The sequence below is a fragment of the Mycteria americana genome, chromosome 18 (assembly GCF_035582795.1).
Source record: "Mycteria americana isolate JAX WOST 10 ecotype Jacksonville Zoo and Gardens chromosome 18, USCA_MyAme_1.0, whole genome shotgun sequence".
Lineage (NCBI taxonomy): Eukaryota > Metazoa > Chordata > Aves > Ciconiiformes > Ciconiidae > Mycteria > Mycteria americana.
This window is the reverse complement of record NC_134382.1, coordinates 7,798,611-7,822,561: the sequence shown is the minus strand read 5'-3', so window position 1 is coordinate 7,822,561 and position 23,951 is coordinate 7,798,611. Positions and strand designations below refer to the sequence as shown.

Below are 23,951 nucleotides of genomic sequence, written 5' to 3'. Positions count from 1 at the left end.
CTCCCATCGCTTCCCTAGGGCAGACACAGGCGGGTGTCCTCGGCAGCGCTGCCCCTTATCAGGAGCATTCCAGCCTGCCCTGTTTGTCATAGGAACCGGCCGGAGCAGGAGCGGGAGCACGCTGGCAGCCAATGGAGTGATTCAGCGGGGATGGGGAAAGGCAGGTGGAGCAGGTAAATCACCTCTAGACAGGAAGGTATAAAAGATACTTGAGTTACAGCGGCAGGGCCACTTGCACACAGGGAGCTGTTAGAGGTTACTTGTCTTGCCAGACCTACCGTGCTTGCAAACGACTCGGGAAGCTACCGGGGAAGCTCGAATACCAGAAGGCGGCTTATAAATACAAAAGACCCTGAGCCTAAGACTATCCTCTGGAGAGAAGACTCTTCAGGGGTTGAAATCAAGAGCCCAGAACATGCTTGTCTGCTTCTAAACAGCACTCTGAACAGGTATTTATAGACTTTATCTGCTGTACACCTCTTAACTTGCCGTGTATTCGGTCGCTCTGAGTTAAAGACACCATTTGGGAATCATATTACAGAACAGCGTTGGCCGCTGTCTTAACTGCGCGTTCTCTTTTGTCCGGTTTTATGGTGCGGAAAGAAGTTTTCTAGAACTTGTTGGGAAGTAAAAAGTGCTTAACTACTTAGTTTGAAATCTGAGTTGATGTGTCTCTCCTGAATGGTTTAGTTATTTACTGACGTTCCCAAAGTTTCTGGAAAGCCCAGGTAAATAGCTGGGAAAGCAAGGTAAATAGCTGCAGGGTCTGAGGAAATGCAGTGTGACCACGGAGGTCTGAACAACCGAAGATATTGTCTTGTATTTAAAAAAAAAAAAATCGTGTGATTGTGTAGTGAAAAAAAAAACCCACAGAAAAACAAATAAAACCCCCAAGCCCTAACTAATTCTATTGAGATGCCACGCTGCGTGTCTTCATCGGGACCCCCCAGCTCTAGCGACTGGCTCCCATTGAGCAGTGCCCCGGAGAAAGCCTGGTCCCTGCGTTAGCTGCTGCCCAAACCCAGCTTAACTTCCTGAGCATCAGCACTCTGGCATCAACAGACACAAGAAGCAGGCGGAGGCTGACCTGTCCGGTGGCAGAGCATGAATTAAAACTGTCGTCCCCACGTCTCGGCTCTGTGCCCTGCTCTTCGTCTCTTCCCAGTTTAAGTCCACTACCTGCGTCATGTCTGATCGAGGCAGCACATAACACCAAGACGTTGATAAAAATAAGTAGACTCTAAGTTTATTAAAACTAACAAGCCTCTATAGCGTCACGATCATCTTTAGCAAAGGGAAAAAAATGTGGGCAAAAGCTTGTATCTTCATTTAAAAGCAACTGTTATGAGTAAACTTCCTCAAGTTTACTATCCAGATACTGCTGTTGCTATAGCTGTCATATTACAAACTAGTAAAAACCCAACAGAACAGCTTTTTCACAGAGGTTATGAAATTACAGTTTGCATAAGCAAGGCTCGCTCTTTCTGAGGTTACCTTCTGCCACTGGTTTTGCAGCTCATAATTTCTGACAAACACTCCAAGCTGAGGGAGTGCAAAGAACTGGGTGTAGGGGATGGAGTTCTGCAAAACAGAAGATTTAGTAAAAAAAAAAAAAAAACAACCCAAAAAACACAAAAAAAACCCCCAAAAACCACAAAAAACCAGGGGTTTCCCTCATCTCTGTGCCAACTTGGGCTTGGATTTGTAGTTCATCAGCATCTGCCAGATTGTGATAAAACATGCATGGTGATCTGTAGCCAGAAAAAAATACATTACAAAAACATTACAACTTGCTGAAAAGTGCAGATAGTCTGTGACTGAAAATGTAACCTGAGGAGAGGCTTCGCAAAATTTTCTTCATTTAGAACAAGAGAAGAAAAAGAAGGAAAGTGCTTAAAGTTGGTTTCAGCTCTGGCAATGCTAGCTGTGATGGGAGAGGGGAGAATACTTCTTTCTTAAATAATAGAGACTTTTTTGGTGCAATGTGAGGAATCCACCGTCTTTCTGACACCTTAAATTAGCCTTTTAGGCTGAGATGTGGAGTCTCTAGTCCATGCTGGTGAGCCATTGCTGGATTGACTGGAGACCTATAATTACAGCAGCAATCTGAACATCTCTGGCTTGTCATCGGTAAATCTCCCAACACAAAGAATCAAGCCTAGCTAGTTCCGTGACACATCCTAAAAAAATGCTCCTCAGGCATACGGCATCAGGGCTGTTGCTGGGAATTTCCTCCAGCTAAACGCTTGCTTTCAGGTAAAAGTGCTCAATAGCTGAAAAGTCATATATCTGAATATCAGAATGTATGCGAAGCTGCATGTCTAGCCTAGGATAACTGGGATTCAAGGTCATACTGAGGTTGCTGAAAAGGCTGGAGTAAGTTGTAAACCGATTTGCTAGAACTTTTTGCACCCCACGTGGCAGCAGGCAGCAAGGCTTGGGCCGTGCTGGCACTCCTGCAGGGCTGAGGGCAGGGAAGAACTGTGTTTCCCTAGGGAAACCAGGGCAACAAGGAAACAGCGGAGAATTCCCCTTGCTCTGGCACCAAGGCCATTTCCTCCAACATTGCTTTTCTCGCTGTGTCACGGTGATAAGACAGAGATGCTTCTTGTGCTGCCGGGGGCCGAGGATGGAACAAACTTTGCACGATAGCAGTGCTCCCTCACCTCCCTTGGGTTCTCCTGCGACACGAGGGAGTTTGGATCCCGCTGTGGATAGACAAAACCAGGCGGCATCGTTGAGTGGTGCCTCGCTTGCCTGCTAGGCAGCGTGCAGAACCATGACTGAAGGCACAAAGCTCTGTCTGAGCACGCCAAAGAGAAGAGATTCAACCCCCTGCTACCTCCACAACTGAATAGTGTTATCTGTCTCTTAGGCCTTGCTCATGCTGCCACCATAATATGAGTGCCTCCCAGACTAATAGACTGCCATAGCGAGGTCCCTACTTGACCTCATGGAGTCTTCTGCTCTCCTCCCTGCTCAGGTGTCGGGGAGCACCAGCTGGGGTAGGTTTTTGTTGTGTTTTTTCTGCCCAGAGGGAGGTATGTACGGGGAAAGACTGCACCCATCTATAACTCCATGGTGGTTCTGGTGAAAAGGCTTTGGCTGGATGGTGGATCTCTGCTGGTTGCTTGCTTCTTTGCAGGATGGTTAACTTCCCCTTCGGTACGCAGCTTTGAACAGGCTACCTCATTCTCATCTCTAGCAGGGATCTATTCCAGGCTCAGGATGCAGTGGAAGTCATGAACTTGCTCTTTGTTCCTTTTAAGGGGTTAAACATAGGTCTGGTGATGGGTGTCTTCACATTGTTTAAAATGAAGGCTGTGGTTTTCTTCTCTTCTAGAGTCTCCCAGGGCTCTATTTATTTCCCCGGGCTCCGTCATGTCGTGCTTCACGCAGCTGTGGCACTCCAACACGCCAGACTCTCCTACCAGCCCAGTCCCTGCATCTCCAAGTGAAATCCCCATCCCCATCAGCCCCATTGTTGTCACCTCGCCAGGAGATGGCAAGAGGAAGGCGAGGTCCCCAACCGACAAGCCAGGCTCTCCAAACCCAACATCTCCGAAGCCAGCCTCCCCTGTTGAGTGTTCCATTTGCTTCAACACCTATGACAACACCTTCAAGACGCCCAAGCTGCTCCAGTGCTCCCACGTTTTCTGCCTGGAGTGTGTTGCCCGCCTGAGCACAGGGTTGCCCCCAAACCAACCAGAGGACCAGCTCCCCTGCCCCTTCTGCAGGCAGCTGACCAGCATCCCTCTGGAAGGTGCCCCAGCACTCGAGACCAGCAAGGAGCTCCTTGCCACGCTGCCTCCTGAACTCCAGCAGGAGAAGGTGCTCTGGATGGAAGGGACCAAGCTCTGCTGCCGTCGGTCATCTGATGACCCGGAGAATCCAGACTCGTGTATCTCCATCGACGTCGCCATGAGCAAGCCAGAAAGCCCGGAGGCCCCCCCGACGGGGTTAGCCGGGAGGCTGTCCCGCTGCGACATGTGCGATGACTGGAAACGCATAGTCCTCCTCTCTGCGTTGATCATCATCCTGTTCTGCATCATTCTGTGGCCAGTGCAGTGTGCCCTGAAGACGGGGAACCTCCGCTGCTTCACAAGGACTGTTGCGATGAGCAGGCCAGAGTATCTTCCCCCTAAACACACCACGGTGGCAGCGCCGGTGACACAACTCCCTTCCCAGTAGCAGCCAGGCAGCCCCTCGCTCCCGTCTGGCGAGGCCGTCGGCTCCCTCCCCGCGGCGCGGCGGGGAGGCAGGAGCAGGGGCTACTGCCCTGACGGCATTCCTTGGTTTGCTGGCAGACCCCGTGGCCCGCTCCCCACGCTCCTCCTGTGCCTGCGCTCGAACACACGCGTCCGCCTCCAGGAGCTCTGCTGAAATACTTGCCTGCCAAGCTGCCTCCAGCCCAGGAATGCTCCAAGGAGCTGCCTCAGCATCCTGCTGCCAAACTCTCCATGGAAACCAGAGCTTTGACAGGACCAGACAGGTTTCTAGGACCGTTTGCCTCAAGTGGCACACGGCCGTGTGCTGTCTTGGCTGGATACCAGATGACAGTGGGTGCCGTTCCTCTAACTCCCTTAGGGAATAAAGGGCTATTTTTGCAAACTGAAGGATCTACATGATTATTCCTAAGAGGAGCTGGGATTGGGAGGGTAAAGACATGTCAAAGTCGTATAAGCAGATGAAAATTATCCTTATTCCACACGCTTGAAACATTTCCCTTGTGTTAGTCAATGTTGGGGTGTAAATGCTGCCTCCTGCTGACCAAACATGGATCTACCAATGCTACCCACCACCCGAGTCGGGTTACCGTCCTGACGAGCTTTGCAACAGAGCAGAGCAGCCGTTCTACTCGTTTTTCCTAAGAAGATGCTTAATAAAAAGTCGCTCATCCCTACCTGGGAAGCGATTTTGAACACAGGGGGCGAGTCCTGTGCGGCACGTTGACGCAGCAGTACGACCCTGCCCCTCACGTTACTGCACCGGCGAACTTCACTCATACTTCTCACAGGCAAACTCTTGCCAAAACGATAGAAGTTCCATCTTTTGACAGCTTTACCCTCCTAATCTTAAAATGTGTCAGTATTAAGACACAGGCCAGTTGCTTACACTATATTTTTATTTAATGCAGTGATCTTCTGACAGTGATTAACAAAAGTCTTCACGATGAAGGCGGCTTACAATTAAATGTTTTCTATTCAAGCACATGGATGTAAGACAGTATTGTATGCAAGTACCATATGTGTATGTATTAAATTATGTTTTATACAATGCGAAGTGTCAATTTGTAGCAATTACTCCACATTTCCCTTCTTACTTGCAGTTGGAGGTGTTCATTTAACAGTCCCGAGTCCAGCTGCATTCCCAGATCACGGAGCTACACAGCGGGCGGCATGTCTGTACTCGGGCCCGTGCATCAGCTGTCCCAGCATTATACAATCCCGCACACGTGGACAGCTTTATCCTGTAAATTCATACTCACTACCATCTAGGCAGTGTCGTCCCAGGTGCGACTTCCCTCTGTGTTTACCTGATTTGACCTGAAAAATGAGAAGCTGCAAAGACTGCTCATCTTTTGCTTCTTCCCAGCTGGATGAAAGATGCTTCCAGTCTCCCTTTCCAGAAAATTTAATTTGAAATAGAACAGGCTGAAGCAACGGCAGAAGTAACTCAAGCCTGTTGCTATGCAAAGCTTCTGTGGAAAGCTGCTGCGTGTGCTGTATCTGCAACACCTCTGTTGTTGGGCTGCAGGCTGGTATTATCTGTGCTAGCCACGTGTCTCCAGAAACCACTCCAGGCACTGTAACAACTTCTGCCAAAGTCATTGGGCTTGACAGGGATTCTCCCGTGTATCATCCTGTCCGTTCCCCCGTGCCTGCCACGGAAAGGATATCTTCACAGCACCAGCTGAAGTATGTCCTTGGAAAAAGTGACCCACCAAGACTTAAGGCAGAGAAGGCACTTCCATTTTACCCAAGGTGCTTTTGGGACTAAGCCCAGCAAATAGACACTAGTAGAGATTAAGTGCTTTCTCATTACATCTTTGCTACCATTCAACTCCCACTGATGAGACCTAAGGGCAGGGGACAGGGAAATAACATCTTCAGCCTCATAAAAATCTATTGTTACGGTGGCCGACGGGCCACGGAGATGTCCTCACAGCTCCAACTGTTCCTAGTGGCTTGTCACAGCACCCTTGTGGGGGCTGTCCCTTTGCGCGTCCCCTTCTCACCGTGTACTTGGAAGCAGAGGTTGAAGGTTTAGCTAACACGCAGCTGAACCTCTCACTCATGCACGGCCAAAAGGAAGATTCAAAGCAAGTGAAAACAGGGCCCTGAACAGTCGCATTTGGTGATGGGAGACATTCAGGATGTCCCATCGTCCACACCACCCGTCAGTCGCTTTCCCCAAAACGCAAACTACTTAAAAAAGAAAGGGAAAAAAAAAAAGCCTTGAGAATATTCAACATTTATTAAAAGTGCAATAAAAATAAACAGTTCTCCTGTCCCCGTGACAAGGGATCAGAAAGACCAGCCAGGAAATACAGCCAAGGTATGTCACTGTGCTTTTGTTCAACCCCTTCTGCTCAACACGTGGAGCCGGCACTCCAGGCACTAATACCCCAACCACGCAGCAAGTCCCCCCAGTTCCAGAGACCGAGGAGGACTTCAACATCAGCCCCACGCGTGCTCTGGAGGTTCGGGCACAGGCACTCAGAGCCGGGGCTCCCCACAGAGCACGCTTTCAGACACGGATGAATCCTGTAGGAAGGGGTTCTTTAGCAGGACTCTCTGCAGGCCTTAGGGCTGGAACAGCAGGAAGCACTGGCAGTCAAAAGTCAAGACTGATCAACAGAGCTGGAATACTCCACCCAGCGACACACTCATCTTCACGGCACTGGTCAAGTCACAAACACTCCTACAACACCCCTGCTCAGCAGACACAACGCTTGCCTTGTCATATACTTGCAGGGGGAAAAAAAGAGGTCATGCAGCAAGGTAACGGCAGAGCTGCGTCAAGCTTAGAGGGGCCCAGCTCAAAAAGTTCAGCTCAGATTAGTTCAGCTCCTAGGCTGTTACTCGCTAGGGATGACTAAAAGCACAGCGCACAGTCAAAGCTGCTTTCCGACTCTTCGGCACCCATCAGCTAGGTGAGATTTCACTTAGCTCAACGTTCAGACCCACACAGCCCAAGATGGAGACGCTCACCCCTGTCTCTCAATTCTGCTACGAAACCCACGTGCAGAGCGGCTAGCGGACTCTCAGGCACACACACGCGCGCGCGTCTGCTGTACTACAGCAGCAGGGATTGCTCCGTGTGCTTTGGCAGGGTTGCATAGAAATCTAGAACTGGTACAGCCAAAAGGAAGTGTGAAAAGAGGAAGCAACAGAGGTGCAAAAACCTGGGCCCAGGCAGTGCTCTCTATTTCTCACCCTCACAGGCAGCAAAGTTACTCCAGGATTTAGTCTAAAAACACTTCTAGCTTAGAAATGATTGACCTAATGAAAACATTAAAGTGTACTAACATTTTACTAACGCCCTAAGTGGGCAACCCTGGGAAAGCTCCTAAGCAGATAGTCATTTCCATTCCTTTTATCAATTTGTGTGTAAAAAATAAGAATCTTAAATTAAAAAAAAAAAAAAAATTTAAAACTGAGCCTTGATGCCCTAATGAATGTCCAGAGGCACTTCCACATAAATATCAACATACTGATACAGGGGAGAATGGGAGAAGATTCTTCTTGTGAATAAGTTAGGTCAAGGCATGTTCTTAGGCGCAGACTCTGCTTGCTTCTTACAGTCAGCTTCTTACTTCCTTGCTGAATCCAAGGTGCTTGGGGAAGGCAAGACGGGCAAAAAAAAATTGTCCGCGATTGCAGAACTTGGAAAGGGTGGACGTAAACACTGTAAATCCTGCATTCCAAAACAAGAAGGAAGAAGGGTGGCACGGTTTATAACTGGGAGGAAAGCGCATTGATAAGGTTACAGAGCTGAGACGCTCCCAGCGTGTGAAGTCTCTCCTACTTGTTTGGGTACATCGCACAGTCTGTTCTTCGAGTCTGACGGCTTCCCGATATAACAGCCCAAAAAGCAGATCTCCCCCCCACACCGCTAACGTTGTAAACGTGTTTCCCTGTTGAGATCTCATGACCCCATTTCCCCCTGTTCTCCCAGCAGCAGCTGCCCACGGCCACATCTTTAGGCTCCGTCAAATTTCATCAAAGCATAGCTGCCTTCCCTGATGCAGGCAGAGCCACAGAGACCTGCGTAAGCCGAGCTCAAGAGGAGCTGGGTCAAACGCAATGTAAACAGACTGCGGTGACACTCTCCGTGAATCAAGGGAAGCATTCCTACCCGTACAGCCTCCATACAGCTCACCTCCGGCTCCTTTATCGCCCTGTGTTACTCATCCCTGGAACCTTTGGGCTTTTGATGTTAAGGTTCTCGTAGACGGAAGCTGACTCATCGTCAACCCTGTCAAGAAACAAAGCCTTGTTATTAACAGCCTCACCGCTCTGGATCTTTTCCCAGAGGCAGGTGGCCAGTGGGAAGCAGGTAATGGCCCGCCCAAGCTCCCTTTTTCCCTCCCCAGCCTTGTAAACAGGACGCCATGGGGTTACCCGCTGTTCTCAATCCCTGTTTTCTCTCCCTCTGGCTGGGCCACCCCTCCTAGGTTCAAATACAGCTTGGGGATGGAGCCTTGAACCTTCCTCCACACGTCAGCCTTTCATGGATGCAAAGTTTCTGCAGGATCGGCAGATACAGTTCCTGGTATTTCCTACTCTTAATTTCTCTACACACCCAATTTCTCTGGATTTTCCAAAATCTAATGGAAAGAGAGAGCTGCTCCAAAGGCCAGATCCAAGTACCTCTAAAGCAGGTTTGAAACCCAAAGCTGAACTCACGGGAGCTCTCTGGAGCCGACAGCACCAGCCACGTAGAGCTCGCCTTGCTCGGCTCAGTCCCACACAGTCCTCCCCACCCTCATTTATTCAGAGCTGCAGTTTCAAAGTTGGGCATTTTAAACAGGACACAAACATTTCCGGAGTCCAGCAGGGAAGATCCCAACCAGCCAGACCCAGCAGGGGTTGGAAGGTCCATAATGCCAGCGAAGGATCCAGATTTCCCTTTAGCACTGCAAGGTCTTCGCAGTTACTAACGCACCGCAGGACCAGCGCGGCTCTGCCCGCGCCTGCCCGTGGGGTGCCACGGGAGCCAAGCAGCACCCGTCCCTGCCTCCTCCCGCCCTCTCCCCGCTCCCAGGGCGGCAGCTGCCCGAGCCCCAGCCCGGAGCATCCCGGCTGCTGGCTCCGGCTCTGCCTCTCCCCGCAGAGGCAGCTCTGGGCACGGTGCACGGCTGGGCGCGGCGGGCAGGAGCCACCAGCGCTCCAGCGGTTGCCCAACGCCCAGAGAAGAACGTGTGTCATCTCCTTTTGCCCTCTTCTCTTCAGCTGGATTTTTTGTTCTGCGTGAGCCCAGCAACAGCATTTCTGCCTCCACTTTAACGCCCACTCCTCTGCTCCTGCCTAGCCATCTCTTCTTTCAAAACCCATCCCGCAATTCAAGGTGCCCAAAAGCTCTGATATTATATAACTGACATATGTCCCTACCCACTCACCTGCAACTTATAACCCCCTCTCCATCACTCACTGGTATCCCATTACTTGGGACAAGAGGGAAAAACATAATTTGGGGTATTTTATCTCTGCTTATGTAAGGAACTCATGCTACTTAGCACATGCTCCCTCTCCACATGGGTGCGAATCCACCTCCCTCTGCTCTCTTCTCATCTTCCTTCAGATCTTGCTGTAAAACTCCCTCAGTGGCAGCAGCACACTTTCACTCTCCAGCAGATTCTCCATAGACGTTCTCCAGAGCCCAGGATATGGGGCACTAGTCACTAAAGGCTAGGATCTATTTCCTCCTCTCCTTTCCAAAGCAGCTGCAGAAGTGTAGCACATAAGCAAGGTGGGCTGCTACCACCACTGCTGACAGGGTGGTGGGATCACCGGTTTATTTTTAGCCATCCCCATACGATAGCCAGCAACCGGTCAGGTTTCAGGTACGGGAGAGGCAGGCTGGCAAAGGATAAATACCGGGGCCTTTGCTCAAGGTGTTCTCTCTACTGCTGCAGAAGTTGGTGGCCCTGGCAGAGAGACATTCAGCTTACCCAGACTGGGCGCGTGGTGAAGGGGGCTGCCCTTTGGCTCTGCCTTTTTCCATAGGAGAGTAGCCGATATTCAAGTAGTCTCGCTCTTTCCTTTTATTCCTCTGAAAGAGAAAGCAAAGACGATAAAACCTCACTCAGAGCCGTTACAGCAGAAAGCCTTACAAGATCCCACGTGCCAGCGGGGGAGCAGGGGGTGTGGGTTTATCTCCGTGTGTTCAGGGCAGTATTGGAGTTCCAGGGAGAAGGTGGGAGTGGAAGTGGTTGTTGGTGGGGGCCAAGTTCTGCCCTTGCTTTTCCAACCAAGCCGAACGGAACTCACCTGCTCTTCTTCCAACCTCTTCTGCTCAACCTCAATGTACTGCTGAACAGCCATGTAAACAAACTTGTACTGTGCCTCTGTCTGCACCATGCCCGAACGCTGCCTGCGTACCATCTGGATAGTTTTGGGGATGTCAATATCGCAGTCCAAACCTGATCAAGAGTGAGAAGGTGAGGGTTAGGGAGTGGGAATTCGGTTGAAAAATTATTTTCTTAAGACAGCTTTGAAAGCGTTCAGTTATCTCGCTGAACACGGCGTCAGCGAAGCCCTGGAATATTGTGAAAGGATTTGGTGCATCATCGTGCCCAGGAGATTTAAAAAAAAATTTTTTTTTTCCCTCCCCCTGCCAGAGCACCTTGGACTGAGAATGGCTGAGGCAGGGCTGATCTGCTTGGAGCAAGGGGAGAGGGAATTAGGTCTGTTTTGAGGCAACTTCTCCAGATCCAGACTTACCACCCTTGCATGGTTTATGAAATAGATACAGCCATTGCTGAAGAGGATCCTCCTGCCTCAAGGCTTCCAGACCAGACCCAGAGATACCACGGAGGGTTCCATAACATACTCTAGAATTTCAGGTAAGGGTAAGAGCCCTTCTACACAGAAGAGTTTGGGGGATTTATTTCTAAAAGGGCTACTGGAGTTACATCCTTACTGAACCTGTTTCCCCCCACCCCACCCTCAATAAAAAAGGGTTTTCCAGGAGACCTTGAAATCCTGGCCCCATCGATGCCTATGAGAAGACTCTCCTCTGCTGTGTTGCTGAAAGCATCTCCCTTACTAGAGGGCCGTCCATGCGCACACCCGTCTGGAGAGGGTTCACATTTCGTTACGATAGAGCTCCGCTTCTTGGCCCACAGCGAAATGGGGAACTGGGCACGGTGCACAAGCCCTCCTCACCCTGCATTCAGGCTAAGCCCATGCCATGTCCCGTTTCCCGGACAAGTCAAACCCACTGCTTGGAGAGCATGTACCCACTGCTTGCACAAAAGCAGGTTATCCCGTAACTGGTCAGAGCAAGGCAAACGGTGAAAGCCACAAGACAGACAGGGAGACATACCCTGCCTGTGAATAATATCCACCAGAATATCTATCACTATGATGGTGCCTGTGCGTCCTATTCCAGCACTGGAAAGAGAAAAGAAAAAAATCATTGCAGGAAGAAACATTCCCCAGAGTTAGTCAGCGCAGCTCCAAAACTCATCTGCGTGCCTGGTCTGTCCTTGGCAGATTTGGAACGGCTGCTATAAGACAAGCCCAGCCAAATGCTGAGCCTAGCAGGCTGCATCAGAGCTACGAGCTCCAGATCAGGCCTGCTCTTCCCTGTGCTATCTCCAGCGAGGCTCTGGAGGAAGGCTGCATTTTCCCATGTGTATACTTATATCCCAGTTGCCCACCACCAGCTCACATGATGACCTAGCTGCAGGTGTAAAAAAAAAAAAAAAAAAAAAAAAAGAGAGACGCACATTTTTATTACCCATCCCTGCAGTGCCCCACTGACAGCCTACTGGTTCGTACCTGCAGTGCACTATGATCGGCCCCGTGTCTGGAATGCTTCGCTGTGCCCGATTCACTTGGTCCAGAAAGCTCAGAACCCCTCCTGGTTCATTGGGCACCCCGTGGTCTGGCCAGCTAAAATACTGATAGTGCTTCACCAGTCTCGGGCGCTCGTCCTGCAGGGAGCAGAGAGCCACCACCTAGTCAGAAAACCTCACCTACCAGGAGGCTTCGCCTTCCTTTCTTTTTATCAAAGCTGGGGCAAAGTGGCCCAGAACTTCAGCGGTGGGACCATTAATTAAAAAAACCAACAAACAAAAATCCCCAAACCAAACAGAAAAGCCACAGCTCCCTCCCCGGGGGTTCCAGCACCAGCCCTTTCCCAGCACAGCGGGCAGGCAGCAGCAGAGGACTCACCCTGTCAGTCCGCAAGATCTCCAGCTCCCGAAGGTAATAGCCCTGGGCCTCACGCTCGCTCACGTTTCGCACGCAGATGCACCCGTATTCCTTGGTGCAGCTCTTGTCCGGCCAGTAACGGAAGCATTTGTTCTGCAGCAACATCAGATAGCTGCTCGTTAGTCGAGACTGGGGAGCTGGAGGACGAACCCCCGAACGCCTTGCTGAGGGATGCTGCTGCATTCAAAGGGCGTGCAGCCCCAGTGTAGAGGTTTAAAGGAGAGCCATACACACAGAGCATTTCCTTTGGACTGGGGACGTACCAGAAGGGGCCATTCCTATATGAAGGACGCGGTCCCTAGGGGAATCTCCCTCCTCAGCTCGCCCCAGCCTCAGGTAGGCATCGCTTTGCCAAAGGCGTAGTCTTGACACACGGCACCTGAGCTGTTGGTCTGGTCATCGCCTAACTCCTGAGCCAAACCTCCATCCCAAGGGGCTACGCAGTCTGCCTATACCCCTCCTGTCCTCCAGCCCATCCCCTCTTTGCTACAGTGACTTTGCCAGTACAAAAGAAGGCTTGTGAGCAGAGCTATCTGCATCTCATCTCTGCACCAGGCTGCTGCAGGCGCAGCCTCCCCCTCATTCCGCAGGAGAACTGCTCGTGCCAATCGTATCGGCTCCTCTCTTTCCTAGGGAAGGCTGTTCTGGTAAGAGGCTCTGCATGGAATTTCACTGCGTTACTTGGCCCCTATCAACCCGCTCTTAGTGAAATGCATACAGGTGGTACACAGATAGGTTGTAGAATCACTTTTGTCCCTCACACAGCTTACACCACACCCCCCCCCCCCCCGCTTGGCAGCTTGCTGTAACAAGCACGATGCTTTCTCTCTCTCTCTGCCACCTGCAATTCCCCAGAGCCTTGAAGCAAGTCATGTGAGGGACACCCCATTAATACTTATGGGGCTGGGGAGACTGGCAGAGCAAAGTGCTACGCTTCTTTCACGAAGAAGAGCTAAAGCAACATTACAAGACAGAGGAGAAACGAAATGAAAGCTAGCCAGAGACAACTTAACGAAACACTATTAGTACTAGCAGCTAGTACTAAGGTACAAGGTAACCGTCAGGCTTGGGGACAGCACCCTACAAGTGCTCACCCTGCCCCGCTCCACCTCCTTGGTTGTCATGACAATGACGTGACTGTTCTCTTGATACACCATGGCCCAGAAGTCATTCACTGTTGTCTGCAGGCAGCCCTGGGTGGCTATGTAGATCTTGCAGTGCTCCGAGTTCCTTCCATCTTCAGGGATGCTCTGAGGAGCAAAGGAGAGGGGGAAAAAGAAAAAAAAAAAAAAAAAGCCAACGATGCTGGAGTCAGGAATTGAGAATTGCTCTACTTTAGCAGCAAAGGCAGCGCGCCTTGCCAAGCAGGATTTCTGAGCTGGCTGATTTTCCTCTATTCATCAGACCGGTGGACGCAACCGCTCTCATCACCAGCTTCAATAGAGTCGCCAGTAAAATGGTCTGCCTGCCCCCAGGGACCTCTATGCTGCTGTAATGCACATTACTGCACAACAGACTCGTGCCAGCAGGCAGCTGCAGAAGTTGCAGGAGGACATGGCTGGAATGAAGGCACCTTGAAGGCTTCCCAAAGGCTGGTGCTTAAGTGCCAGAGCAGCATTGCTGGAAATACAGCTTCAAGCAGCTCTTAGCTTACAGATGACAATTATAATTTGACCTCAGAGATAATGTTCACTGACAGAGAGTCTGGGTCAGTCCCCTAGGACCTCCTGCACAGGTAAGAAAAGGAGGGGACTGAGATAAACTCTTAGACAGGCGCAAATAGGACACGGTAGAATGATGCGATCCCTTGGGATACAGCAGAAAAATCCAGTGTTTGGCCTGGACCCAGTGAAAGATACTGGTTCTGACAGGCCATTCCCTCAAGACTTACACCATTACTGCACTTACCCACCAGAAACATAGCACTGGGCTGAAGCCAGCCCCCACATGCTGTCTTCCCTTTCCCAAGTACCTTGATATAGTTGGCGTTGATGTAGTCTGACCCAGGCACGCTCTCATCGACGTCTCGGAGTGCCACCCGCGTGGTATCAACTGAAGGAGAAGAGAGCCCAGAATGAACACAGGAGCGAGTCCCACGCACCGGAGCACGGACGGGCTTTGCGGCAGGGCAGAGTAGGGCGGTCACAGTGGCTCCCAGCAAGGGCTCCCACAAGGCTCTTCCTATGAAGTCAGATGGGTAACTACTGCAGAAGAGGGTGTAAAATGCTCTCCTAATGACAGCAGTAGTCTACGCTACCTGTCCCACAGCTATGTTGCCAATCTAGTAACTTGGATGGGTATTAGTGATACGCAGTGTTGCAGACTAACCTGAGCTCGAGTTTTCCAGTATTTCCTTTGGAGGCTCTAGCTCTGGCTCCATATGACTTTTGAACTACACTTGAGATCTGAAGCATATTTGGACTCACAGCACAAAAAGAGGAGAGCAACTTACCAGTTGTTTCCCATGCAAGAGGGAATGGCCGGGTTAGAAAGGGGATGGAGAAGGCCGTGAACTAACTGGAGCACTCCACTAGGGCAGTGCACACCTCCTTCCAAGCCAGCTATGATCGGAAAGGGTTAACTAGCCCCAGAGAAGCTGCAGAAATTATGGTGAAGAAAACCAAACCAGTATTCAGTGTCTCCTTACAGGGAAGGATGTTCTTGTAGCGATTCTTAGCCTTATTCTCTGGTCGCTGTCCCTCCTTCCTGGGGTAGAGGAGCTTGCACTCTTGCTGCTGCAGCATCTGTGGAGCAGAGTACACAAGAACAAACTGTTCTGGGCGGATAAGGAGAGTCAGAGGCAAAGGAAGGGCTCTTTTCACAAGCTGCTTGGCTTCCTAATGCTGAGAAGAGCAGAGGGAGTGCTGGCAGGAAGGGAAAAGGAGCCAAGAAGCAGCTTGATGAGAGAGTTAATGGGGGAGAAGGCACAAATCCCTGCAGGGAACAAAAGGTATGCAGTTCTAGGATGACGAAGGAGGAAACTGCCTCGGACACGAGAAAAGGCAATGAAAAAAAAGGACCAGGAAGTAACTCAGTTGAACACGGAAAACGGGGAAAGGAGCAACAGTGTTGAGAAGAGGTCCTCAGTGCTGGAAAACCACGACAGTCCCATGCAACTAGGATATTCTTCACCCACAGGCACAAGTGGGACAGAGCACAGGAGCATCCCGTACCTCAAACTCTTCCCAGAACCCTTGCTTGGCCTTCTCACTGTGATCTGCCATTTTGTTCAGCTCCTTCACTCTGTTTTCAATGTTAGCTGCATTGATGCGCGTGGCATTGAATGGCTGAAAGACAGATGAAGACAGAATAGAAATCACTTTCAATAACAGAAAGACAGAAAACTTTCCCCTTGAAAACACAGTTCCCGAATCCCTGATCCCTGGGGGTATTGGCAGGAGTTGGGGACGTTCCCGAGGCCTTGAGTGCGGGGCCAGGGACCTCTCTGGCAAGTGTGAGCCTGGACAAGCATGACAAGTAGCCAGCGGGATGTTCTGGGGGCAGGGAGTTCCCAAAGAGCAGGGGCCGATCTATGCACTCCCCCAGGAGTTTGGGCAAGCCCAGAACCAACAAACATGTGCTAGAGCAGCTATTACCTGCTTCAGATGAACCACAGCTCCAGATTTCTCCACCATGGGGTTTTTTTTATAGTGCTCCACCAGGTCTGTGAGCGTGTCAAACCTCTCCCCTCCGCCCACGTCATACTTCCCGTCTGGCTGCAGGAGAGAACGACAAAACCCCAGCGAGACTCCAATGCACAGCTCCCAGCGGGGTCACCCACCCAGCACCTATCGCAGGGTGAGCGGGGACAGCACGTCTCCTACCTGGTAGTGGATCATCACGTGGGTCACGTGTGGTTTTCGGTCTCCAGTCTCCATCTTATCCTCATTTGTCAGCACGGACAATACAAAGTCTCCCGGCTTGCTCTGGCTCTCCCGCACCAGAAAGCTACCTGGTTTCCCCTTCTCTGTCAGAAGCTTCTCTGCCTCCTTGCCAGTGAGGTGCCCGTGGTACCACCTTGGGGAGCAGCAACGGAGAGCAAGGTCAGCTCAGAAAGGCACAGAGCGTTGCCTTTAGACAAGAGCTACACTCACTGCTGGGGATGGTGTTCACGGGAAACCCATTTCGAGGCTCCCAGTCTGACTCCTCTCCCCACTGGCATGACACCGGCTTGAGTTATTTTAGAAACGGTCCCCAGTGACTTTCCTCCAGCACTTTGCAATGTCACATCAATACCTTAGCCTGAGGCTGGAAGTGTCAGGACTTTGCTCAATCCTCCAACCAAATGTGAAATGGCATATTAAACCGCCATTATATAAATGGCAGTATATTAAACTGCCACGTGATGTATAACAAGCACTGTCATCTAGGGATAGCTTCCGACGAAGCTGTAAGAAACATGATTCTGGCAGTTCTTACTTGAAGGTGGCGACGTTTTCCTTTATTTTTTTAATATGGAAGAAAAAGCAGAAGACTTGGAGTCAGCAGGCTATAGTCAGACAGTATCAGACACAGAGCATGGACAACACTGACCAGGAACACGCTGCTTTGACGCAGTTTGGGAAGGATGTTCAGAAGGGTCCTCCTAGCTGTAGTTACTCCCCTCCCAGGTCGCTAACCTCAGCTCAGGTCCGGCTGAGGGAGAACAGAAGCGCCCTGCACGCTGCTCGGAGTGGCAAAACTGGGTTCCCCACTGTCCCCTCCAACCCTGCCCGCGGCCACGTCTCTGGCCAGCGGCGATTCCAACGTGCAGAAGTTTGTGCTCAGCTCTTCCCAAGCCTCACCGCACAGGCATGAGTTGCTCCACCTCTCCGTCTGCGTACATCTTGCATGCACGTGCCCCTATTTCTCCATCTAATCTCTCATAATCCTTTCTCTTGGTCTGCTGACATACTTACACTGCAGTCCCAGTGAAATGCAGGCTATCTTTCAACCGGCTCGGTCAGAAGCCTGTAGCAGCCTTGCCACAATGCCTGGGGGTTAAGCACGATAATCTGCCCGTTCCTGAGCTGCAGAGGGCATGGCCAAACCGCAGCACCGTGTGTTAGCCCTGTGCTCTGGCCAGGCAGCTCACCTGGCCTTTGCTGCTGTCCTGGTTTCAGCTGAGAGAGAGTTAATTTTCTTTACAGTGGCTGGTATGGGGCTGTATTTTGGATTTGTGCTGAGAACAGTGTTGATAACCCAGGGATGTTTTAGTTGTTGCTGCACTGGTCAAGGACTTTCCAGCTTCCCCTGCTCTGCCGGGTGCACAAGGAGCTGGGAGGGGGCACAGCCAGGACAGCTGACCCCAACTGCCCAAAGGGCTATTCCATACCATAGGGCGTCGTGCTCAGTATATAAAGCTGGGGAAGAAGAAGGAAGGGGGGGACGTTCGGAGCGATGGCGTTTGTCTTCCCAAGTCCCCGTTAGGCGTGCTGGAGCCCTGCTTTCCTGGAGATGGCTGAGCCCCTGCCTGCCCATGGGAAGGAGTGAAGGAATTCCTTGCTTTGCTTTGCTTGCGTGCGCGGCTTTTGCTTTCCCTATTGAACTGTCTTTGTCTCAACCCATGCCTTTTCTCACTTTTACTCTTCCGATTCTCTCCCCCATCCCACCGGGCGGGAGCGAGCGAGCGGCTGGGGGGGGCTTGGTTGCCGGCTGGGGTTAAAGCACGACAGCTGCACAGCAGCTCAGCAAGGCAGCGTCTCCCCTGCCCACACAGCAGCCATCCAGGGCAGGCATGCTTCATGGGCTAGCCCTCTGCTACAGCCTTCCGTAGTTACATATAACAGTTTGGAGCGAAGCAGAGTTTCTTTTTGTCTCGGAGCCTTCGATCCCCACGCTCCATCAACACTCAGCTGTGGCTCTGGGTAGATGCCACAGGTCCCACTTTGAAGATGCTGGCTCCTGGCCAGCCAGCCAAGCTGCCAGGACTTCAGAGAGGCTCAAAATAACCTTCCAGGGGCGACGCAACGGCATCACGTCACGTCTCAGCAACTTCGTCCCAGAGGACCAAGTTTATAGAACAGCAGTCGGTGATGCTGGGCCTTTCAAGTCCCGACTCAGCATGCTGCAAAGGCAGCCATTTCAAGCCTGACTGGGAAGACCCGTGAAGAGCAAGACTCCTTCCTGAAGGCTTGAGAAGGCGCTGGGATCACGGGGCCGCAGGAGCTGTACTGCTGCAGAGGGCAGAAGGGCCCGTCTCTGGTGAGGGACCTCAGCCCCCGCTTACAGCACTGCTGCTAGTCAGGCCCAGGTCTTGGAAACACTGCTACCCTGACGCATCCCGCTATATTCCGACACCTTTTTAGAGGACTTGGACCCTTTTCGCCTCTCTTCTCCCTGATGCCACCAGATGTGTGGTCTGGAGCCGAAATCTTTAGGGAGCTTCCTTGCCGAGCCAGACTTTCCTTGGCGGGAGAAGAGGGGGAAACCCAGCTGAAGGGCGTTTCCACTTTTCCAGACCTTCTGCTAACGTGAGCGGCTGCCAGGCTGCTTTTCACACTGCAGTCTGGAAGGAGCAAAGAAACCTCCCTGGCAACAAGGGAGCCCATGAGCCGGAGGGACTTCCCAGCGCCTCGGCCCAGCCGGCTCACATGCCGGCGTGGAGGGGATCGCCTCTGCTCCATTTCAGGAACCGAGACCAGTCACCGCTTCGCCTTACCCCGGCTGCTGAAGTTGGAGTAATTAGGGGCCTGCTTTGGCATCGCCAGCCGCCTGACTAGGCGTTCCCCTTTCCAACCCACCGTGTCAGCCGCTGCACGTGACACCGGGGAAAATGAGGAGGAGGAAAAGGAAAAAAAGGGGTCACTGGAGTGTCGCAGACGAAGGGGAGGAAAGAAGGTCACTAATCGTCTGGTGGAAACATCCTGAAGTAGCCCGAGGCAAGCTGCTTCTCACAGCGAGTCGGCCATCCCCATCCCCGCAAGACAACACCGTGTCGCTACTGGGATGAACAGCGGTTACAGACTGGGATGGGATGGGAGAAGGCTTTTTTCAGGGCATTTCTACCCAGCGTTCTGCAGGCAGACACAAGTCACTTGCATGTGTTTTGTTTCTTTTAAAGCCAAAGCTGCGTGCCTCCTAGGATACACCTGCAGGACCCTTTGCAGATGGACTCATGCTGCTCATGTTCCCAGTTGCCTAAAAGCTAGAGAAGGCTTATCAGCACACGCTGACCCTGAGCAAGTATCAGCTTCTGGGCCTTGCTAATGTTATCTAGCCAGCTTCTGCACGCAGAGCAGCTAGGGAACCATATCCCAGAGATGCGGAGCTTTCGGGTCACGAAACCTAAATCACACCCAAACACACTCTGTTTCGGGCTTCTTTCCGAACCCCGGCCAGGTGCAGCTGTAGGGTCTGAGCCAGTTGGGAAGCCAGCATCACCACCACCGGGAGAGGCTGTCAGAGAGCGTGGCTTACCTCTCCGAGGTGGGGTCCTGGCAGTTGAGAGGGTACTTCAGCTCGATGACATTGCTGTTCTTCTCCCGCAGCAGCCCCTGCTGCTCAGTGTAGTACTGCACCAGCTCTGCAAGGGTGGCAAACTTCTCACCTCCGTAGAGGTCATAGTAATCCCCTGTGTTCTGGATCTTAATGTGCGTCACCTCATCGTTTCTTCTGAGGAAGGAAGGCAAACAAGACTGTAAGCATGAGAGAATGGAAACCCAGCACTGGCCTTCAGAGTCCAGATGCCTCCTGAACACCTCTTTAAGCTGCACCACGCACTCTCCGTTCACTCAGATGCCGCTCATGCTGGCCACGCTTCTACAGTAGGGGAATGCTTCTACAGTGGGTTCTTCTACAGTAGGGGAATGCTTCTACAGTAGGGGAATGCTTCTACAGTAGGGGAATGCTTCTACAGTGGGTTCTTCTACAGTAGGGGAATGCTTCTACAGTAGGGGAATGCTTCTACAGTAGGGGAATGCTTCTACAGTAGGGGAATGCTTCTACAGTGGGTTCTTCTACAGTAGGGGAATGCTTCTACAGTAGGGGAATGCTTCTACAGTAGGGGAATGCTTCTACAGTAGGGGAATGCTTCTACCGTGGGTTCTTCTACAGTGGGGGAATGCTTCTACAGGGGGTTCTTCTACAGGGGAATGCTTCTACAAGGGAATGCTTCTACAGTATGGATGTTCCTTGGCCAAGGTTACTCGGCCAACGTTACTCAGCCAAGGACTGGCTCTGTACCTCCCAAGCTCCCAGCCCACTCCGCTTCCCAGACACCCTCACACAAAGGAGGTGAATGATGCCTCCTCTGCCATCCCTTCCACTTCCTACACTACTTACCCTCTCAGCTGGATGAGGGCCTGACCTCAACTCTGGTTTACAGTGAACGGTTTTTCTATGCACAGATGTACTTTCTATCATCTAATTAGTTTTAAAAAAAAAAAAAACAGGGGAAAAAAAAAATCACCCAAACCAATATATTGCCTGGCTTTCGCAAACCCTATAAACTGCACCGAAAGGGTTAATGCTTTCCCCTCTCCAGTGCCGCCCTCCAGGCTCAAGGGCACATGGCTGGGTGCCTTCATCAGCCTCTTCCAAGAGTCCCCTCACCCAGGGGAGACACGGCTGGAAGGCCATTGCCTGATGGACGAGCTGGGTCAGAGAGAGATTCATAAATCTGGGCAAATGTCTTGTTCTTTACCGTGCCGAGCTGCTCCCAGCCTCTCTCAATTTGTTGCCAAAGCAACCGTGACAGTGAGATGCAGGAGACTCAAGGTGGTATCAGCAGTGTACCGGGTCAGACAGAAAAGCCATTTCACGGGGTGGGGAATCAGAAAAGCTACAGTGGTCTGTGCACGAGGTTAAATGGAAGAGCCGGATCCATGGCAGGGGCTCTGGGGCTCTCAGAAGTGGTACTGCCCTCATTTCTGCTTTCTGCAGCCAGGTACAGCCCCTGGAGCAATGCAGTGAAAGACCAGATACCTGGGTGGTATTGGATATCTAGCCCCAGCTCCACAAAATCATCTCCTGTTTAGTTTTCTTGGGCAGTAGGTACTGTCTGCCTCAGAGTCTGGACCCTGCCTCTTGATTTCAGAGACAGGTTAAGGTCTGACCCTCAAACACAAGCGGTGGCAAAAGGCTCTGCCTGCCTTAGGGGATTCCGGTGCAGCTGCAGGAACACAGCCAGGCTGTGTCAGCCGGGTTCGCACACCAGGGTGTGTGCTAGCTTCATTTCACCGCATTGTCACTCACCGAGGTTCCCGGTATCATGCTAAGTCTGCACAGGGTTTACAGCGGTGTCATTTTATTTGGACACCTTTGTGCAAATTCCCTCTCGTCTAGACAAGCGCTTGGAGCAGCACCAAGGTGCCCACGTTCTTCTCTGGCAGAGGGGATCCAGCTGCTTTTCCATCCTGCCTCGCACATGCAAGACAGACACCTCGCTCCTCCGGGAAGGTGAGAAACGACCTCCTCTCTCATACCTCCTCTTGAATATTACATGGAACTACGCACTGCAAGGTCTAATGAAAGTCCACCTGGGAGGACTCCGCAATAACTCACTCTCCTAAAAGGCCTGGCAGCAGAGGACATCAAATTCCGTGAGCTGTGTATCTGCAGGACTGCGGGATGCCCGCTGAAGGGCACACAGAGCACTGTGAGAAGTACAGCAGCCTCCCACAGTGACGGAACGGTCGCTTCCCTCCCTGGGATGCGCTCATTGCCCAGAGGCACGGCTGCCTTTATGGAACTACTGCCATGGATTTTGCCGTTTCCACATATCTTGGGGATTTTAACAGCCGCGACTTCTGGCATGCGAGGGGCTTGTCACGTGCACCAGCAGATTAAACGCTGACTGTCCAACGAGCTGTGCTAGACGACACAGCAGCTCGGCAACAAGACAAGGCCAAGCTGGAACTTGGCAATGAGATCTCTGCGTTGTAAGCCTTGAAGAGCCCACAGAAACATTAACAGCAGTGTGCTAGCACAGCCACTGTGTGCCTCTCCTCCAGACCTGCCTTTATTAGAGGCATGCCTTACGGTTAGACGGCAACGCTCTTGGCCACATTCAAGGCACAGTCACCACGTCATGAGGTTCTCCCTAAAACACTGCCCTGACAGATGGCCGTATTCACATTTACTCCATCCCAGTTGCTAAAGAGGACTTTGTCAATGTAGAATCAGCAATCCCAGTTTGTGCTCACACAGCCCTTCTTGGATGCTTTGTCTGGCGTTGAGGTGATTGCCAGTTAGTGCCAATTCAGTGGCAGCAACCAACGGAGTGTGAGCAGACAGAGCCAGCATCCACAGCGTTACCATCATCCCACATTAACAGCGGAACAAAACCCAGCAAAATATTGACAAACGGGCCTGAGGCGTGAAAATCTGCATCTGGATCCTGAACAGTCACACCACACCTTGACAAGACGGTCTTGGAGACAGAACCCAACTGTCTGTAACATCGGAAACGGATGAGTGGCACTCCTGGGTATTTGGGGAGACACAGTTAACTCTTCCTGGCACATCTGGTGGGTATAGTTCTGAGCTGGCCTGCCACGCCAACTCCAGCTGTCCTATGGGCAGAGACTTCAAAGTTTGGCAATCTAGGGTATGAGCAGAACTCACTAGATGGAAATGAAAACTGGCTGTGAAATTCAGATCCCAGCCAGCGCTCCGACGACAGTGCCTCTTCTCCGAGAGGAGCTGGCACATGAAGCGCTGCGGCCATTCGCGCCAGCAGCTGGAGACGAAGAGCCTTTGTGCAGCACAGAAGGCAGCAGACTGTGGCAGCCGTGTTTTTGCCACTTGGCCTGAGGCTCAAAAGCTCCCTGCTTTCCACAGCTCCGTCCCCACATCCCAGCCCCATTACAGACCTACAAAGGCTCAGTTCACAGACCCCACCCCCCCACCCCCAAGGCCTTTGAGCACTTCAGGGATGAAAAGCAGAGAGATAATCAGGGTCCTTTATCCCATGAGCCCTCAAGGTCATGCTAAACACAAAGGGCATTGATCGATCCCCGGTTCCTTCCCATTTTCTTCTCTTAAAGCTTGCGTCACCTCTGCAGCTCCAAACTGGGCAGCAGAACTGGACTGCACAGGAGCAGCATCCATTAAACTGTGCCCTCGACATGCTGGCTGGTGAAATAAAGCACAAAGGAGATGCCCAAAGTACTCAGCTGCCCTGTGCCGGAGGGCACGGCTACTTCTGACTAACGGACACACAGCTCTCATACAGCGATGCGGCACCATTTAATAGCAGATGCTGGCTTTTTTGGCAGCTTCAGAGTCAGCAGTCAGACAAGTGAGAGTTGCCTCCATTCCAAACTAAGCTTCTTTACACTATCAGCACAACTCCTTAGCTAGATATCCAGGAGGGTTGCTTGATCCAAAATATTCCAACTTGTGAATCTGTTGGTGACCACCAGTGTAGATGCAGTCTGCTCTTCTTTGCGGTAGAGCACAGTCAACGAGAAGAGGACTCACAAAAAACCCAGACAGACCCTTTTTTGTCACTGAAGGCAGAAGACGTGCTTTAAATGTCAGAAATATATTCGCCTGTTGCATCCCCAAAAGTCTTTTTTAGTC

The 23,951-nt window shown here is 51.6% G+C and overlaps 2 protein-coding genes across 3 annotated transcripts in view; one reads left to right on the top strand and one right to left on the bottom strand.

The window, feature by feature from the left end:
• The first annotated feature begins 214 nt into the window (after positions 1–214).
• Positions 215–5,247, top strand: RNF223 (ring finger protein 223). Of its 2 annotated transcripts, none has more exons than XM_075520428.1 (2): positions 215–449; positions 3,344–5,247. In XM_075520428.1, exon 2 carries the CDS (start codon positions 3,382–3,384, stop codon positions 4,189–4,191), a length of 810 nt encoding a protein of 269 aa, XP_075376543.1. In that variant the 5' UTR covers positions 215–449; positions 3,344–3,381; the 3' UTR covers positions 4,192–5,247. The 2 variants fall into 2 exon arrangements, with proteins under 2 accessions (XP_075376543.1, XP_075376544.1); XM_075520429.1 differs by lacking the exon at positions 215–449 and adding an exon at positions 2,655–3,005.
• Positions 5,248–6,457: 1,210 nt separating this feature from the next.
• Positions 6,458–23,951, bottom strand: part of LOC142418506 (tyrosine-protein phosphatase non-receptor type 11-like) — a 61,529-nt gene continuing 44,035 nt past the window's right edge. The window contains exons 3-16 of the mRNA XM_075520427.1: positions 19,845–20,039; positions 16,271–16,463; positions 16,043–16,162; positions 15,620–15,733; positions 15,094–15,190; positions 14,419–14,498; positions 13,541–13,696; positions 12,408–12,539; positions 12,012–12,166; positions 11,554–11,621; positions 10,497–10,648; positions 10,178–10,278; positions 8,362–8,481; positions 6,458–7,920 (exon numbers count right to left, since the gene is read on the bottom strand). Coding sequence (XP_075376542.1) covers positions 8,397–8,481; positions 10,178–10,278; positions 10,497–10,648; positions 11,554–11,621; positions 12,012–12,166; positions 12,408–12,539; positions 13,541–13,696; positions 14,419–14,498; positions 15,094–15,190; positions 15,620–15,733; positions 16,043–16,162; positions 16,271–16,463; positions 19,845–20,039 — 1,648 coding nt within the window. The 3' untranslated portion in view covers positions 6,458–7,920; positions 8,362–8,396. The remainder of the gene's footprint in view (positions 7,921–8,361; positions 8,482–10,177; positions 10,279–10,496; positions 10,649–11,553; positions 11,622–12,011; positions 12,167–12,407; positions 12,540–13,540; positions 13,697–14,418; positions 14,499–15,093; positions 15,191–15,619; positions 15,734–16,042; positions 16,163–16,270; positions 16,464–19,844; positions 20,040–23,951) is intronic.

What these genes read in the sequence shown, in the direction of transcription:
- RNF223 (XM_075520429.1), top strand. Translation starts at nt 2,954, where the DNA reads ATGGAGTCTTCTGCTCTCCTCCCTGCTCAGGTGTCGGGGAGCACCAGC. An exon ending in GTCGGGGAGCACCAGCTGGG is followed by an intron (nt 3,006 to 3,343) that starts GTAGGTTTTTGT and finishes CTTCTCTTCTAG; the next exon opens with AGTCTCCCAGGGCTCTATTT.